Genomic DNA, 16,537 nt, shown 5'->3' with positions numbered 1-16,537 from the left:
ACTGAAGGAGCATTCATGTTGTAATGCAGTAATTTTTGATAAAAATTCAAGGCCAGTGCTTACTACTGTCAGACTGTAAAATATGAAAATGCTGTGCATGATGCAGCAATTATGCCGGTATTTAAAGTAAGTTTCTTCTCATGATGTTAAAATGCATTCACTCACTCGCACTCATGTTCCACATTTAAATTAGATTGGAAAAGATAGCAGAGAAGGGGGTGAATATAAAGTTATTTAAACAAATTCTCAAATGCATTATATGATTAATTTTGTCCAAATATATCCACAAATTCAGTTCAAAGATTTCCACTACTTCCATAACTCATAACCACTAATTATTACTGCATTTAATTGCAAAAAATTGATCTGAAGCTCAGTGTGTGTGACTGAATTGAAGGGATGGGGCAAGATCTCGAGCCACAAGATCTTGTGAAACAAAGTCGCAAGAAGATTGTGCACAAGTGAAAAAACATATCCTGTAAGATTTCTTTTTTCCATGCTTTTACAAGTGGATTTGATTGCTGTCGAGTAAATATTTTTAAGAAGCTTTAGTTCAAAAATACAGTGCTTCAATGACAGAAACTTGTATAACATGTAACATGTATACATTAGAAATAAATATTAATATCTTGTCTTGTGGACCCAATCACACATGCGGTCTTGTGGAATTTATGTCTCGTCTCCTCCCTACTGAATTTCGTAATGTTCATAATTGCACGAAAGAAAACAGGGGTGTTAATAACATTTTAATGACATTGCTACTTTTAAGAGAAAAAGTTATACAAAAACATCATGAGATGAACAAGGTCTTATACCTGTACAGATATTGTGATTCAAAGTAGAAAAATAATAATTACACTGTTTTGAAATAGTTTAACCTTAGCCACAGAAATATTTAGAATTGCAAAATAGGTGTACAATCAGATTTGGCCAGTCTTTAAGATTGTGTTTGAGTTTAGGAGTGGTCCAATTACGTTCAAGAAATCCAACAAATCCTCTGTGAAAAAGACCTGAGCATGTTTAAACTAGGCATCGTCTGGTTTGTCTGCTGGTGGTCCACAAGGCTGTAGCATTTTCTCCATTAGATTGAAGCGAACCCGCGCCTTGGTCTCATTCTCTGCCACAGAGAAGTAGTTGAGCAAATCAAAATGTCCCATGTATGAGCAGTAAGAGTCTCTGTGCTGGTTCACTAGCCATTCCCACTTGCTGGTGTCTGCATGTCCGGTACCAATGTATTTGGACTGGAGGTGCTCCAGCTGACTGTGGATGTTATACCGGTCTGTCATTGTGGGCAGGAGTCCGCTGTTGGAAAAAATAAATGTTTTGATGTTATTTGATGTATATTATTAGTAAACCAATATCTTTTGACATTTATTTTATAACACAAAATAATGTAATTAAGAAAATCATTACCAACCATAGACTATACGTCTTTTATTACAGTCTATATTACCAACAGAAACACCAACGTTTTACAAAAATGTAACGTGCTGCTGAGGAAACAAAGCATGCTAAAAGCCACAAAAATGTCTACCCAAACCAGAACGTAGCTACTTTCTTAAGCTTTTTTAAGCTACGGTGGTAATGTTATTGAGCATACTGTATTTACAATAAATAAATAAATAAATAAGTAGCTACGGTATAAATAAAGCTAGCGTTAAATGTTAGCTCATTCAACATTAGCATGCTAGCTACAACAGCAGTGAATCTCACGAGTACTGAGAAAAAATATAGCTAAAAGCATTTTCTACACCTGTTATACAATCGTAACATTAAACACATAAAAAACATACGGAGTTAACATACACAACAGAAGAGATCAAAGCAGAAGTGAATTTATAAGAAGTAACCGCTTCTTCCACACGGCAAACGTCACACCTCCACTATGTTCCGCATGAAAATAGTTCCGGGCGAAACAAAGGTTGGGTCGTCGAAGGTACCGACTGAGTTTACAATAGATACAATTAATGGGCTAGTAGGCCCTTAGTGTTCATTCTGTTTTAAGAAATAAAACACTTATTTATTTGCATCGTCTCTGTTGTTGTTATCATAAAGATATTTTATTGTTGTGTTATGATACTGAAGTGCAACGGGCTATTTCTTTCTTTTTTGTAGATTCCCATTTTCAGCTCAGTTTCTATCTTGTCTGAATGGTCTTGTGCACAATGGATCGTAGCTTTCCACAGCCGTATTTGAACATTCCTCATTCAGATAGCAATTTGTTGTCTCACATTTGACTGCAGTTCCGTTTGACCATTGATCTCATTTTAAAAAGGAATGCATTTTCGATACAATAAACAATGAAACTGCAATTAAAATCATAAGAGATTTTATTTTGTACAAAACTAACGTTATATAATCTGCAGGTACTCTGCCAAAATGTAGATCTGAGGCACTCTGTAGTATGATGAACGAAAAGTTCTTTGTTACCAGAAGGACAGCCAAGACATTTCAACACATCTTCATCATGTACATGTCAAAAATCACCAGCTGGTGTTGTTTAAAAATTTACTGGTTGACTGATTGATAGTCATGTGACCTGAATGACAATACATGTTTGAACAGTACAATGTAAGTCAACAAGAATATATTAAATCACGTGGAGTGAAGACACCAACTGAGGAGGCATAACGAACAGTGGAAAAGACAGCGAGTATACTCAACATTATATTCTTCTTAGTGTTTAGAGCACACATTCATGAGAAGATGAACAAGGGATTACTCTACCCATTTATGTTTTGATTTATTTTTTTTACTTCATCATCTAATTGATATAAAGATCCCTCTGGTTCCCCTTGTTGTAGTAGGGTGGCACACTGGCAACCCTAGCAGTGGTGAAAACTAACAGTAAGGGCTTTATTACCCATGGGAGACAATAAAGGATTATCTTATCTTATCTTATTTTATCTTATTTTATTTTAGTCAGTGTTCCACATTTCTATGATTACAATGGATTTGTTCTAGAGGAGAGCAGAGCAGGATGACATAATAATTAGGAGTATGAACACTGTCCTTACTTAATGAACAAATAGGAAGGCATGAGTATTACCTTGTGTGAAAAAATGATTCATTTGCATTTGATGAAAAGCCTTTGCCAGTTCATTGATAGTGCAAGCCTATATGCTTAACATGAAAAATGAAAGAACCCTTGATTTTTGAGTGGTTTTCTAAATAGCATAAATGGTCATAATGAGTATTGCATTGCAGTCTGTTCTCCAGCTTATTATCTAATCGAATCCAGCTCTCGACATAAACATCACAGGTTGAGTGGTCAGATCCACTGACCCACAGGTTGGCTGGTGTGATTCCAGCTCCCACAGATGAATGCTGCCGTTGTGTCCTTGGGCAGACACTTAACCCACCTTCAGTGTTGCGTACACTGGTGTGTGAATGTGTGTGTATGGGTGAGTGGTTCCTTGTTGTTAGCGCTTTGAGTGCCTGAAGGTGGAAAAGCGCTTGACCAGCATTTAATCTTAGTAAAGCTCAGCAGACACTCCATAATAAGCAGTGCAATGAATGTGAACATGCAATAGGACAGTACAAGTCGGTATTGTTTGGCATTTGAAAAGTGTAATTGTTTTGTTTATTTGTATGCAGACACAAATATAGACAAAATCTATATTGTGAAGGAACACCAAAATGTCAAATTAAACTGTTTAATTATATTACCATTATTATCTCCATAATTTGCAGCTGAGCCCAGCACTGTTTATCCCTTAGGAGGTGAAATTAAATGTAATGGATAAAGCAGAAAGGAGCTCAAAGTTTGTATTCACGTAAACAGTGTAAATCTCAGAAGATACAAACAATAAATGCTTTCTCTAACTGAGTGTATACTTTAAAAATGCTCTTTTTTTTCATCTGGGATGACTGAGTAACTAGTTACTTTAGCAGATTTCTATTTCATAATCACATAGGCCTACTGAAAGGAGACACAGTCTGTCACTCATTTGATTGACTTTCTAATTGGCTAGAGAAGACTTAGTATTACAAAATGTTATGGACAATGCTTACTTTTGAAAATCCACACAGAAACCTACCACTGGTTTGGTGAGAAATCTTATTAATAGAGTCTCCATGTATCAGAGGTGAGTAGCAGAGACAATATAAAAAACAATTTAGTCAAATTTGTTGTTATGTTTGGATCCCGGACTTAGAATGGCCCTAGTAAAAACTCACCTGGGTGCCATAATCAAACATGGATCGCCAATATTTCAGCTCAGTAGAAGGTGAGGTGCAAAGCCAAGCACTTACAAAGAAAAGGTAATGAAATCAGGTGGATGGATGGGAATATTGCCTGAGTGGAGAGCCAGGGTGCCCTCACAGTCCCTTCTGAATGATGGCATTGTAAAACTGGAGTCAGCGATATAGTGATTTAAACCAAGTGCCCTGGGAAGAAGCCATCCCAGAGATTCAGCTCATGGGGAAGTGAATAGAGACAAAACAAAATGTGTCCTGCAGTGTTGTTCCAGTGCGCCTGGTTGGTCCTCTGACAAAGTGAGGTACTGTGATTGGCCGGAGAAGCAGGCGGTCGAGTGGCTGCTTTATTGGCCTGGAAATGGGCGCCGTGACAGATTGGCCCAGCAGAAGAAACAGTGGTATGTCCGGATTATTTACTCATATACATTACATCACTTAGACAGACCTGACTCTTGTATAATTCTGTATGGGCTGTGACTGAACATTCACTGTTGGTCATATGTAAACAGAAAAAATAGGTTCAAATATGACATATGGTGTATATTATGTTTTTTTGTTTGTTTTGTTTGTTGGTTTGCTTATTTGTTTTTATTCTCTGTTGTTTTGACCCACATAGACTAAAAACATAAAGAAAACAGTATATAGGTTCAAATTTAAATTATATTTTTCTCTAAGCTTCATACATAACCATGTTTTAAATGTATATAATAATGAGATTATATAATATTGGAACCATATCTGCTTGGCACTGCCACATGTTGTCAAATCTTGTAAGATAGAAGGCCGGGCTGGTTACTTGGATAGGAGACCATTGGGAATATACAGTGAGCCAACAGTGGTTCTAATGCAAATTATTGTTGTATTGTTAGGCAAGACACTTTTCCCAAACTGTTGTGTCGAAATCAGAGGGGCTGATGGCATAGATAGTCAGTCTCACTTCTGTCAGTCTGCCCCAGGGCAGCTGTGTGGAGTGAATAAATAATGCAGTGTAAAACACTTTGGGTGTCTGGAAAGGTGCTAGCTTATAAAATCAATGCATTATCACAACATGAGTATAAACAGAAGCATTTGTATTGGATAACCTGTAGTCAGTGACATGGGACATGACCCATTGCCCTCATACTAGAACCAGCAAAAATGACATGGAGTGGGGAATATAACATGATGAAGGTGGGTCACATGATTCCAGCATGTTAAACTGCTTTAAAAGCAATAATAAGTATAAAGTATAAAGTAACCTTTATGATGAGCTGGGTGCAAAAATTATAAAATTAATCTGACATTTAGATCAAAATATCTACAAAAACATTCTTGACATGATGATTTCAGATGTAAATGTTTTGGACTTTATGAAATATTTGCATCATACATTATGTAAAATGGGCTAAATTATTGTGTATATCCTTTCACGCCTATGGAAACCCTAGGCAACATGTGTGAACATATCAAATGTTTTTTTTTTTTTTTTGCACCATCATCCTTTTGATCTCCAGAATACCCCATGAAACCAGGGCCATGCCAGAACCTTTGATTAACATTTATCACCACTGATTTGTAATGCCTTTTGCTTACAGACATCTGATTTAAAATAGCAGCAATGTACACCATAGCTACATATTTTTTAGTACACTGATACATAAAAAGGATGGAGTAATAAGACCATACTGTATAAAGAAGTAGACTAAGGGAGTGTGACATGACCCATACTGTTCAGCTCCAGTCAAATGAAGCTCATGAGGCTAACAATTATAGGAGGGACTTTGGAGCCGAGTTCCATATTAGGAATTAGGAACGGCAAAATAAAAACACCAGGATGATGTAGTAGCTAATACAAACATTTTAAAACAAGGCTCAGTGCAGCAGTCAAATAAGAGGCTCACTGCAGCAATAACAGAGAGAGAGGTGACAATTTTTTAATCTAAAGTCAATTGGAGCCAGATTCGATGGAGCGAGAAGTGCCCACTCCCTATTTGGAACGCGACAAGTAGCAGGTTTGCTATATCCATTTATATACATAGTCTATGGATACAACATTTGAAGCAAAATTGTACACACAGCTTTGTGGAACCCCCAAAGCTGAATGCAGTGTTCATGAGTAAAACCTCTTTCATATTATTTCCCTTTTCTAGGAACCATGCCGAATAGTGTCTAGTGGTGAGATGATGAGGGCCAGGTTCTATTTCATTTAGGTGTGAAATAGCCTGAGGGAAGCACTGCAGTATGTGACAGGGTTGACGTGCTCATGGTTTCGCCGCTTCAGGGAAAGGAATTGTGTTTAGCTCAATTCACCCCTCCTCTTTCTATTGTTGTTATTTGAAAAAAAAAAATGCTTTATTTATATTTGTCTGTAGGTAACACTCATTATTTGGCCCATACCTGGATCAGACAGCTGCGTTCCTATAAAGTGTCACGCACTACTTGGAAAAACACTTGAGGAGGGCGTCATAACATCAGAGAGTGTTTGTTGATGATTAAATGTTCCCCAGACTGGTCGGAGGCGAACAGCTAGGGTAATTCAAGGATTCAGAGAAAGAATGCTGGCAACAACAACAAAAGTTTGAACAAGGGCAACAGAAGTCAGAAGAAAGGAAAAACTAAGTAGACCTGAAATAAAGCCTTGTAATCAGAATGTTCAAAATTCTGAAATGGAGGCACATTTTCAATTAACTTGTGTCAGATCAAAATGTTATGATTTTTTAAATAAGCAACAATGTTCAATTTCCAGGGTAATGTCAGGTAGTTTTCTTTTTTATTACAAAGAATAAACAATTTCAAATTTCAAGCCTCTGAACTGTGTTTGAGCTTCACAAGTATGTAACATACAGTATTTGTACATTTAAAAGAAAATCTAAGTAAAAGTAAATCCCACTTTTTTTTAATATATAATTCATGTAGCATCCGTTAAAGGGCCCATATTACACTGGTTTCTGATCCATGTTATAGTGTTGTTTCCTCATCACAAACATGGGTTGTGTTTCGCTTCATTCACACATGTTGAACACATAAACCCTGCATATTTAGGCTCAGTTCTTCTCTCAAACTGAAACCGCTCTGTTCCACGTATGTCATGTAGTATCATCTGGATAATTTCAGCCCTGGAATTTAGGTAAAAGGTAACTGTTAATTTGAAAACTACCGCTTAATAGCATCACAAGGTTAAGCTTTGAATATTTAGAATGACTAATAATAAAGGATTACTCAAACATATGTGAATGAAACAAAATACAAACCCTGATATGTTTTAAGAGGAATTAACAACATGGTTTAAAGCTTGAAATGGTAAATTTTTGGTAATATATGAGACCTTTAAATATGGGGATGAGGGACAGATGTCAAAATACTGTATCTGTGATGGGTAAAAGGGGACAGGAGGTCACCAAGAGGCAACAAACCCACAATGCATTGATAAACAGCATTCTCAGTGATTTACTTAAATGTGAAATACATTTTCTGGAATTCCAGCAGAGGTAATAACACACATACAACACACATACATAACAGTATATGTCACATGACTAAAATGATGGTGATATCAGATGATTCATATATGCACAGGTTTAGGCCCCTCAATATGCTTTCGCTGTGGGGGAATGTACATCCAGCAGAGCCTGATAATAATGGCTATGACAGCACTGATCACACCGTCTGCTTCAATCAGAAAAACCTCCGCTCCCTGACAGCGAATATTGGATCAGACAAGATGAACTGAACTTTACATCTGCACCTCTGCTCTGCTGACTAGCTCTGGTTTCATGCTCAGTGCAATAAGGAGGACAAAAGGACCTGTGGTATTTTACAGAGGCACACACCAAGTAATATTACATTATTCTCAGAGCCAAATTTGACTTTTTATTATTACAAAAAGGGGAGCAAATAGGTTTATTCAATAATACAGATGAATAAAAGTCCTGGAGAACGATAATGCTGCAATTTTCAAGTGGTTTTGAAAGGCTAGGTGCTTATTCTAAACCAATCACAAGCTTACTAACTTGTAATATTTCTAAGACAACAAAAAATGTGTCAGTGTTTTTCAAATGGACTTTGCCTCAGATATTGGGTGGCGAATGTAAGTCTCTTATGTATAGAGTCATTTATTTGTCATCAGTGGTGGAATGTAACGAAAGTACTGCACTTAAGTATTTACATTTCAGGTATGTGTACTTTACTTAAGTACATTTTAAAATGAATACATTTTACTTTTACTATCTGTACTTACTCAATTACATTTTTGAACTGGACTGAAAGGTAAAAGTAAGATCTTCTGAGAAGGCTGAGCACTTTATTTTTATCACGTACATAGTCTGAGCAAACAAAAAACACCAACAAAAAGTGCTAGAAAAAAATTTCATTTAAAACAATTCAGCACAAATCTATATTAAAATCACTACGTTTGAAACTTTATTCTACCTCAAAATGTGCTCAAATTTTTTTTCACTTTTTACTCTTTAAGTACATTTTTAAATAGGTACTTTAATACTTTTTCAAGTGACACTTTTACTTTAGTACTTAGTATTTTTTTTGTATTTTTATTACCAAAAATGTGTCTTCTTCCACCACTGTTTATCATATTGTACAACTAAATGACATAAAATCAAGTCGAGTTTTACGTCACAACAGCACCACATTGATCACATATCACATCTCCAGAATATCCCATGAAACCAGGGCCTTGCCAGAGCCTTTGATTAACATTAATCGCCACTGATTCATAATGCCTTTTGCTTACAGACATCTGATGATCTGTACACCATAGCTAGGCATTTTTGAGTACTGATACACTGATACATAAAAAGGATGGAGTAATAAGACCATACTGTATAAAGAAGTAGACTACGGGAGTGTGACATCACCCATACCATTCAGCTCCATTCAAATGAAGCTCATGAGGCTAACAATTATAGAAGGGAATTTGGAGCCGAGTTCCATATTAGGAATTTATTTCTGGACAAAACAGCAAAATAAAACCACCAGGATCATGTAGAGCAGGTTAATACAAACATTTTAAGACGAGGCTCACTGCAGCAATAACAGAGAGAGGGTGACAATTGTATGCATAGTCTGAGAAAACAAAAAACAAAGAAAAACTGCTAGAAAAAAATTATGGATTAAAAAGATCCAGCACAAATCTTTATTAATATCACAAGCTTTATTCTATTTCAAGATCTGCACAAAAATTCTTTCACTTTTTATTCTTTACGTATTTTTAAACAGGTACTTTAATGCTTTTACTTAAGTGGATTTTTACTTTTACTTTAGTACTTTTTTTGTACTCTCACTGAACTGCACCTGATCTCTGCAAATAAAGGGAGAAAATGCAAACTATACACAAAGTGGCTTAATCTGGGAATCAAACCCAGAAGCTCCTCGCTGTAAGGCAGCTGTTTCAACAACTTGACCTCTGTGTCACACATTTTAAGAAAATAATATCTTTCACCTCTATTTCACCTCTATAGCTCCTGAGAGACTGAAACGTGTCTCAGTGCTAACCACTCTACCACCTTTAAAGCTATAATGTGTAACGTTCTAGAGGTGACATCACATGGATTATTCAGTGGAAATAGAAAGTTAAAACCATACTTCGGAACATTCTGCATGGAGATATAGATATGGTTTATGTTTTATTGTGGAATATTATAACCAAGCAATAGGAGGTAGGTTTGTGGAGATGCAAGCTCACTCACAGTAAGAACAATGTTTTTCTATGTATTTCAGTACAATAAACACAACCAATATGAAACATATTATTTTAGTCAATTTTTTCACTGTGGCTTTAAAAGTATTTAAAAGTAGTTAGCAATATGACATTTGATGTATTCTTTTCCTTTAACATTTTTTTTATAATGATGGCCCAAACAAACCTGAAGCCCTTTACTTGTTTTGTTTTGTCATTTTGTAAACAAAGAGAAAATCAACAGCATGAATAAAAGCTTTCAAGTAGTATTTGAAGTGAAAGGGCAAACCCAGCCGAGTGTGGAGCAAACCTGAACAGCTGAACGAACATGTATCTTTGTAGGGAAAAAAAAGAAACTCTTTCAAATGTTGGCACTTTCAGCAGAATAACAATACAGCCAGAATACCTAAAATAAAACAGTCTTGACCTGCAGCCATTGAAAAGAATAGAAATGCCTGTTGGAAAGTCAACAGTCACTAGTGCAAAAGCCATGAGTTATTTCACCAAAATGTGCAAACCAAAGCTGCTTTACTCAATGTATTTTAAAATCAGTAGGAGTTGCTTAGTTGGAGAGTTAGAATTAGTCTTGGTGTCTGTCCTTTAAAAATGGACATACACTATATTGATACTTGTACATTTTGCTGAATTCATGTGGCTAACAGCATTTTAAGCACAAATGATGGCTTAGGTTACTCAACAATGTTTGAGTTTGTTTGAAATGTATCTTGTATTCGTAAAGTTATTAATATTCACTTTTGTTTTAACCAGTGCACTAAACAAAGCTGAAAAAGTATGACTTTTTGAGTGTGGGCTGAGGGCCAGCTGTGCTCTGCTTTGGAGGATAAAGTCTTTATAATAGCTTTCAATAGTGACAGACGTTAAGTGACTTCTGTAGCTGCAGCTGGCCCGTGTTAGACTGTGGCCTCTGCCCACTCACACAAACACCTTGACAAGCAAAGGACAAAATGACTGTGTGGACTGGGAACTAAGAGGAGTCAGTTTTTAGAGACCAATCTTCAGCTTTTTGGACAACCGCTAATGCACTGTTACTCTCACAAGAGCGCTGTATATTTGAGTGTGCAGAATCTTTAGACAAACTATTGATACTTTGCAGCTGACGTCATCAATGTTCCCTGGAGGTGTGATGCTAACTGTAGGCATGCTCTGTCTGAGGCTTTGTTACTCAAGTTAGACTAATCTGAAACTACAACGCATGAGCTGAGTAGAGCATAACATTACAGCCACAATCTAGAGAGCATTAGCCAACAGTTTTTCAGTTCCTCTCATCTTTTTTTTTGAAAATCAAACACCTAAACAGGACCATGGATGCTTGTATTGATCACAGGCTCCTGAAAATGCGATGAGAGTTTTCAGACAGTCTTAGAACGTTTTTGACAGTGTTTCTAATGCGTGCAGTGTGTCTCCATGGTAACTATAAATGTAAGTAAATGTAGAACACCCCCAATGTGATGTCAAGCAAAGTATTAATACCAACTATACAATTACCTGCTATCATATTACTCTAGTGCAGGGGTGCTCAATACGTTGATCGCGATCTACCAGTCAATCGCCAAGGCAGTGTGGGTAGATCGCCCTGTCTTAGTACTCTTCTCGGACTCGATCGCATTTGGACTCGGTCTTGTCTCTCACTCAAGGTCTGACACTCAACAAGTGTGATCATATTTCATTACGGCTGCTGCTGTTGGCAATAAACTTGTAGCGGGGTGCAGGAGCGTGTGGGGTGTCTCAGTGAAGCCTGTGCGCTCATTTGAAAACCCGCGGAGACTCTACGGCACATCACAAACACACACGCTCCCTATGCACGGCTTGTCTGCAACAGCGTGTGCCCTCGTGTACCAGCGTGCACCACAGGGCAGGTTAAACTTCCTAAACATCCTACCTGTCCATCTGCCTCACGTCAGCACGCCGCCCCTCGCCTTTTCACGCTCTCGCTCCTTCCTACGTACAGCGAAAACAAGCCCCTTCCACAGTGCGCGCTGATTAGAAGAGCAAGACCAAACGTGAAGCAAAAACGAGTCTAAATTTGTGTTACAGTGTTGGCACAAAGCAGGTCTACAGCATAGAGCAGATCTACAGAACAGACCTACTGCCACATTTGGCTGAAGTTTGCCTAACAAAAGTGCACAAATGCATTTGTGTTTGTCAAAACAGGTTTAAAAATCTTACCAACTTCCTTCACTTTTTTCACAGTTTTGTGTAAAGTGCCAGAGGAAGTTCTCTTAAAGAAGGGGTTCTCAAACTGTGGGTGAGGGTCCAAAAATGGGGCACACAGTGTTTCAGTGCAGTTTGCTTGGCTTTGTATTAGGTAGATAATTTTGACTTGGTCATTTTGTAAGTAGCTCGCATGCTGTGAGCACCCCTGGTCTAGTGCTTCTACAGCTACTATTATGACTATTGCAGCTTCACCATCAACCTACAAAGATAGGGGGACTAGGTTTTCAAATTTAAAAACTGGAACACACTGGGTTGGGATGGTTGCTATAAATAAAATAGTGAAAAGGGCATGCAACATAATCTCTCAACTCACTTGCATCAGTTAGAATCTGATGGACTTCAGTCAGTGTATTTTTCTGTTTTATGGCCATTTTCAAGCATATTTTTCTGTATTTTAGCTAAACAAATGATAATATATTACCCCCTTTCTTTTTTAAATCACTGGTTTTGGATAAATCTGCTGTGACAGGAGGCACATGGTTCAAAAGTGAGACTTTCCGATGTCCTGTCCTAACTAATGGAGATTTGAAAGTAACTTCTCCCTTCGGAAAACTAATATGTTAATGCACGCTGTTGACTGGCCTGGAGTTCTGTAAATGTCCTGATAATATAATTTTATTGCAATCTAGCAGAGTCTCTCTCACTTGTTTGGCAGTAAATTATAACTCCAGGAGGTTTATAGACTGGAGGCTCTTTCTCATAACGATGGGTGGATGTGAATGATGTCCACAGAGGGTCTACAAAAGATTTCATAAATACTTTACTGATAGTTCATGGTTAGTTTTATCAGACATGGAGTTGGCACTGCAGTCACCCCCAGCAATGCAATTCTGTACATTATCACTATAACACTACAGTATACCCGTGTTTCTATATTACTCTGCTGCAGAAGCTAGTTATCAAACTAAGTAGGTAATTTCACACACAGTTACCATCGTAATGGAGCACAAGAGGCCAAAGCACCATAAGCCAACATAAACTTTACCTTTTAGAAAATGTGCTAAGCCCTCAATAAAGTCATACAGAAGGTCCATAAAGCCTATAGTCTGGTAAATGTGTGTATTATAGCAGGAACAATTGTGTCAGGCAGTTAACTTAATCGAAAAACAGCATAGAAAAACATCAGATCTTAAATTTGGACAGAAAATGTTTTTTTTTGTAGAATTGGTTTCTCAGAATATTTGATGTGGCAGTTTCTTGGATCATAAATAAGTGAAACTGGTGAAATGAAATGTTGGATAGAAGAGTGTGAGAAGAGAGACAAAAATAGACAAGAGCATTTTAAAGTTTAAAGTCAAGAATGAAGTGGAGTGGGGAGACCAGTCTTTTTGGAGCTCTCAAAAAGACACAGTTAAAATATTTAGCACTTTCCAAACACTGGTAAATAAACAAAACATATTGATTAGGAAATATCAACATGGTTAAAGGTGCACTATAACTTTTCAAGTTGGTGGTCTGTGAGTGTAAGTAAGGTCTCCTCTCCACAGAGATTAATGGTCACCATTAAGCTGGATCATTTTAATGTTACACTGTGGAACTTTCTATAGGCAAAGCAATAAAATAAGGTCTCTCCAATAGAATATTAAGTCATAATGAAGCATATGTGTGAACTGAGCTTGGTCTGGTCATTGATCATATTGCTTAATTGATTTTATTAACACTGTGTTACATTGGGTGCACTTTCACACACCCACATAAGACATCAAGAAATATATCATTCACTGCACCCAACATGATTCCTCTTCAAATGAATGAATTCTTTACAGTGCTCATGTATGCAGGGTGAAAAGGTCCTTTTGCTTCTGGAAAGCACATCCCACAGGGACCACATGCACTATATTATATAAAGAACAAGTCATCTAATTTTAGTTTCAATACCGTTAGGTTTATTTATTTCCACATTTACTCTATTACATATGTTATAGATCTCAACAAGGCCATTTAACAAAGGTATAGAAGCACAATCATTGCAGGCTTACTCTAAAAGCAATGACTTTATCAGCGGTAAGTGAAAATCAACAGTGGTAATGTACATATTTTAAATACAGTCATGGTTCATTTATACAGCTCTTTTATAAAATACAATATCCAATGAAGTTACAGCGAAGGCCAATGGAACAGTAACTAGACTTATATCATGTAAGCACTATAGTGAAGGTTACTCACATGATGGTGACATTACATACAAAGTGGCTTCTGGGGTCACCTGCTGCAGTGGCTGAAGCAGAGATGACAGTCCATTTGAACCATTGTAATGGCCCTGATGTATGGAGCTAGTATATGCCCAACAGTCTGAAGAGTCCTTTTTGCTGGAGACTGTGTAAACCCCTCATATACATTCATGTATCTGTTTGTTAGCAGAATCTACAGTGACAGATCTATGCCCTTTTAGAAGAACAGCATAAAATTATGTACACGAGGCTGAAAGCGACATCCGAAGGACATTAAAGCGAGCAACATTTATTTACGTTTATTTTAAATGATCACTTATTTTTTTATATAGGACCACACTGTGTGTTGTCAGTGATCTGTGAATTCAAATAAAGCTAACAGAACATTATTACCACTGATGGTGAAATTAAAAATACAGTTGGTTTAGAAGCCAGAACTACAGCTCTTGATGGGTTAGATTTATGCATGATATGGCCCTATACATGCCAAAGGGGAACAACCATTCGTTGACTATTGAAGGACAGAAAATTCTCCAACAGGCTCCTACATCTTCGCTCAAACAGTGAGAGATATAGGATTGCATTCATACCATACTTACAACTGTACAACAACTCACCCTTATATAACAGATAACCCTATATCATTTCAATCACCATTTCATCTTTGCACAGTTTCTCCTTACCCACCTCTTGTATATGGTCCAAATATATTTTGTATTACTATATTTCTATGTTTTTACTTATACACGTTTCTTTATTTTTACTTGTACATATACATGTTTATAATCATGCCTTATTTGACTGCAGCTATTTTTGCTACTTATTTTGAATGTATTATTTCCATTTATCTTCTTGATCTTTGTTATTATAATATATTGTGATGTGTGAGCTGCTGTGTCCACATCATTTGCCCAGTGGATCAATAATGTTTGTGTAAGGGTAAATCTAAGGGCTCCAGCCTGCAGTGGTCGAAGTAACTGATGAATAGTAAATACTGAGTGCGATATATGTGCTTGAGTTTCCCAGTTATGAGCCTCTGTATTCAGCATTTGACCTTTACATGCGCTCAGAGAAAACAGAACACTGATATAAGCCTGTATGCATGAGGAGCACCCAGGAGACTGTGTGGGTGCTAATTACAGATGTGGCAGGGAGCTAAACATTTGACTAAAACTGCTAGCATAGCACTTTATAACATGTTTAACATGTCTATTTGTCAACAAAAGGACAAGAACTAGTGAAATAAGCTCACAAGACTGCTGTTCAGCTTCAATAAAAGACATTATGAACGGTAGAAAAATGCGGCAGAGTCCCACAGAGACAGTGAAATCTGAGAGTGGCACAGATAGACACGGGTATTAAGCTTGTGTTAAAAGGTGATTGTATTGTACCACAGGCTGTTATATTTTGTCTTGGATCTTCAAATAATATGTTTAAAAGCCAAAATATGAGTTAGAGTCCTTTTGACAGATTTGCTTAAATGTGTACTTTTGTAACTTTTTGTTTGTGGGTCCATCACCTGCTTTTTTCTATGGATATATAACTGGTCTGCCTGGAATTTTCGACAGTCTGGCATTAAGCTGTTCTACCTTACATTTATTTACACAGTGCACCTTTAAATCATCTAGTAAATGTACTTTTTTGAAGGTAAAAGTCGTGTGTTAGGCAGACGGTCAAAATGTTAAGGCTGATTTGTACAAATGTTCTTTTGATAGATAGAAAAGACAAAGAGTGTAAGAGAAAAATGAAATGACTAAATATTTTCTATTCCCAGGAACTATGACACTCTTGATGAACTCAAACTAAAAACTCTCTAAATAACAAATATATAACACATTTTTTTAAGTCCTCAGATTTTACAGCACGTACACTTGCGCATTCATAAGAGGAATAAAACAAGATGTGCTTTGAAAACATGACTTAATCAATAGACTTCTCTTTGTACAAGAATGGGAATTAAGTCAAGGGCTGAGCGAGCCGAAAGAGGCTCCATCAAGGATCCACTCAAGGGCGGCTGTGGGGGCGGATTTTATTAGTTCAAGATGATCCACTACTGGAGTACGTGTGGAACCTGCCTGTTGCATTTTAAATACTCATCCCAATATTAGGGGAAACAGTGCATACATTTGTGGTCTACCCATGCTGCTTGTTTGTTTGATACACATTGTTCCTGTACACTTTGCTCTCAGGGTAAAAACCTTGTCTTCTCTCAGCCAAGTAGTAATTTGTTAGGCGGATGGGCCAGCGGATCATGTGACCT

At 37.1% G+C, this 16,537-nt stretch overlaps 1 protein-coding gene across 1 annotated transcript; it reads right to left on the bottom strand.

Moving 5' to 3' along the window:
- Positions 1–733: 733 nt before the first annotated feature.
- sf3b5 (splicing factor 3b, subunit 5) lies at positions 734–1,928 on the bottom strand. The gene is made up of 2 exons (XM_020921521.2): positions 1,807–1,928; positions 734–1,302 (listed from the first exon to the last, which is right to left on the bottom strand). The coding sequence occupies exon 2, from the start codon at positions 1,284–1,286 to the stop codon at positions 1,026–1,028; it is 261 nt and encodes an 86-aa protein (XP_020777180.1). The 5' UTR covers positions 1,287–1,302; positions 1,807–1,928; the 3' UTR covers positions 734–1,025.
- Positions 1,929–16,537: the final 14,609 nt, after the last annotated feature.

Source organism: Boleophthalmus pectinirostris, unplaced genomic scaffold (assembly GCF_026225935.1).
Source record: "Boleophthalmus pectinirostris isolate CB_2022bp ecotype Guang Dong unplaced genomic scaffold, ASM2622593v1 HiC_scaffold_5, whole genome shotgun sequence".
In the NCBI taxonomy this organism is placed as follows: domain Eukaryota; kingdom Metazoa; phylum Chordata; class Actinopteri; order Gobiiformes; family Gobiidae; genus Boleophthalmus; species Boleophthalmus pectinirostris.
Note: the sequence above shows the minus strand (reverse complement) of the source record. Positions and strands in the feature narration are given on the sequence as shown.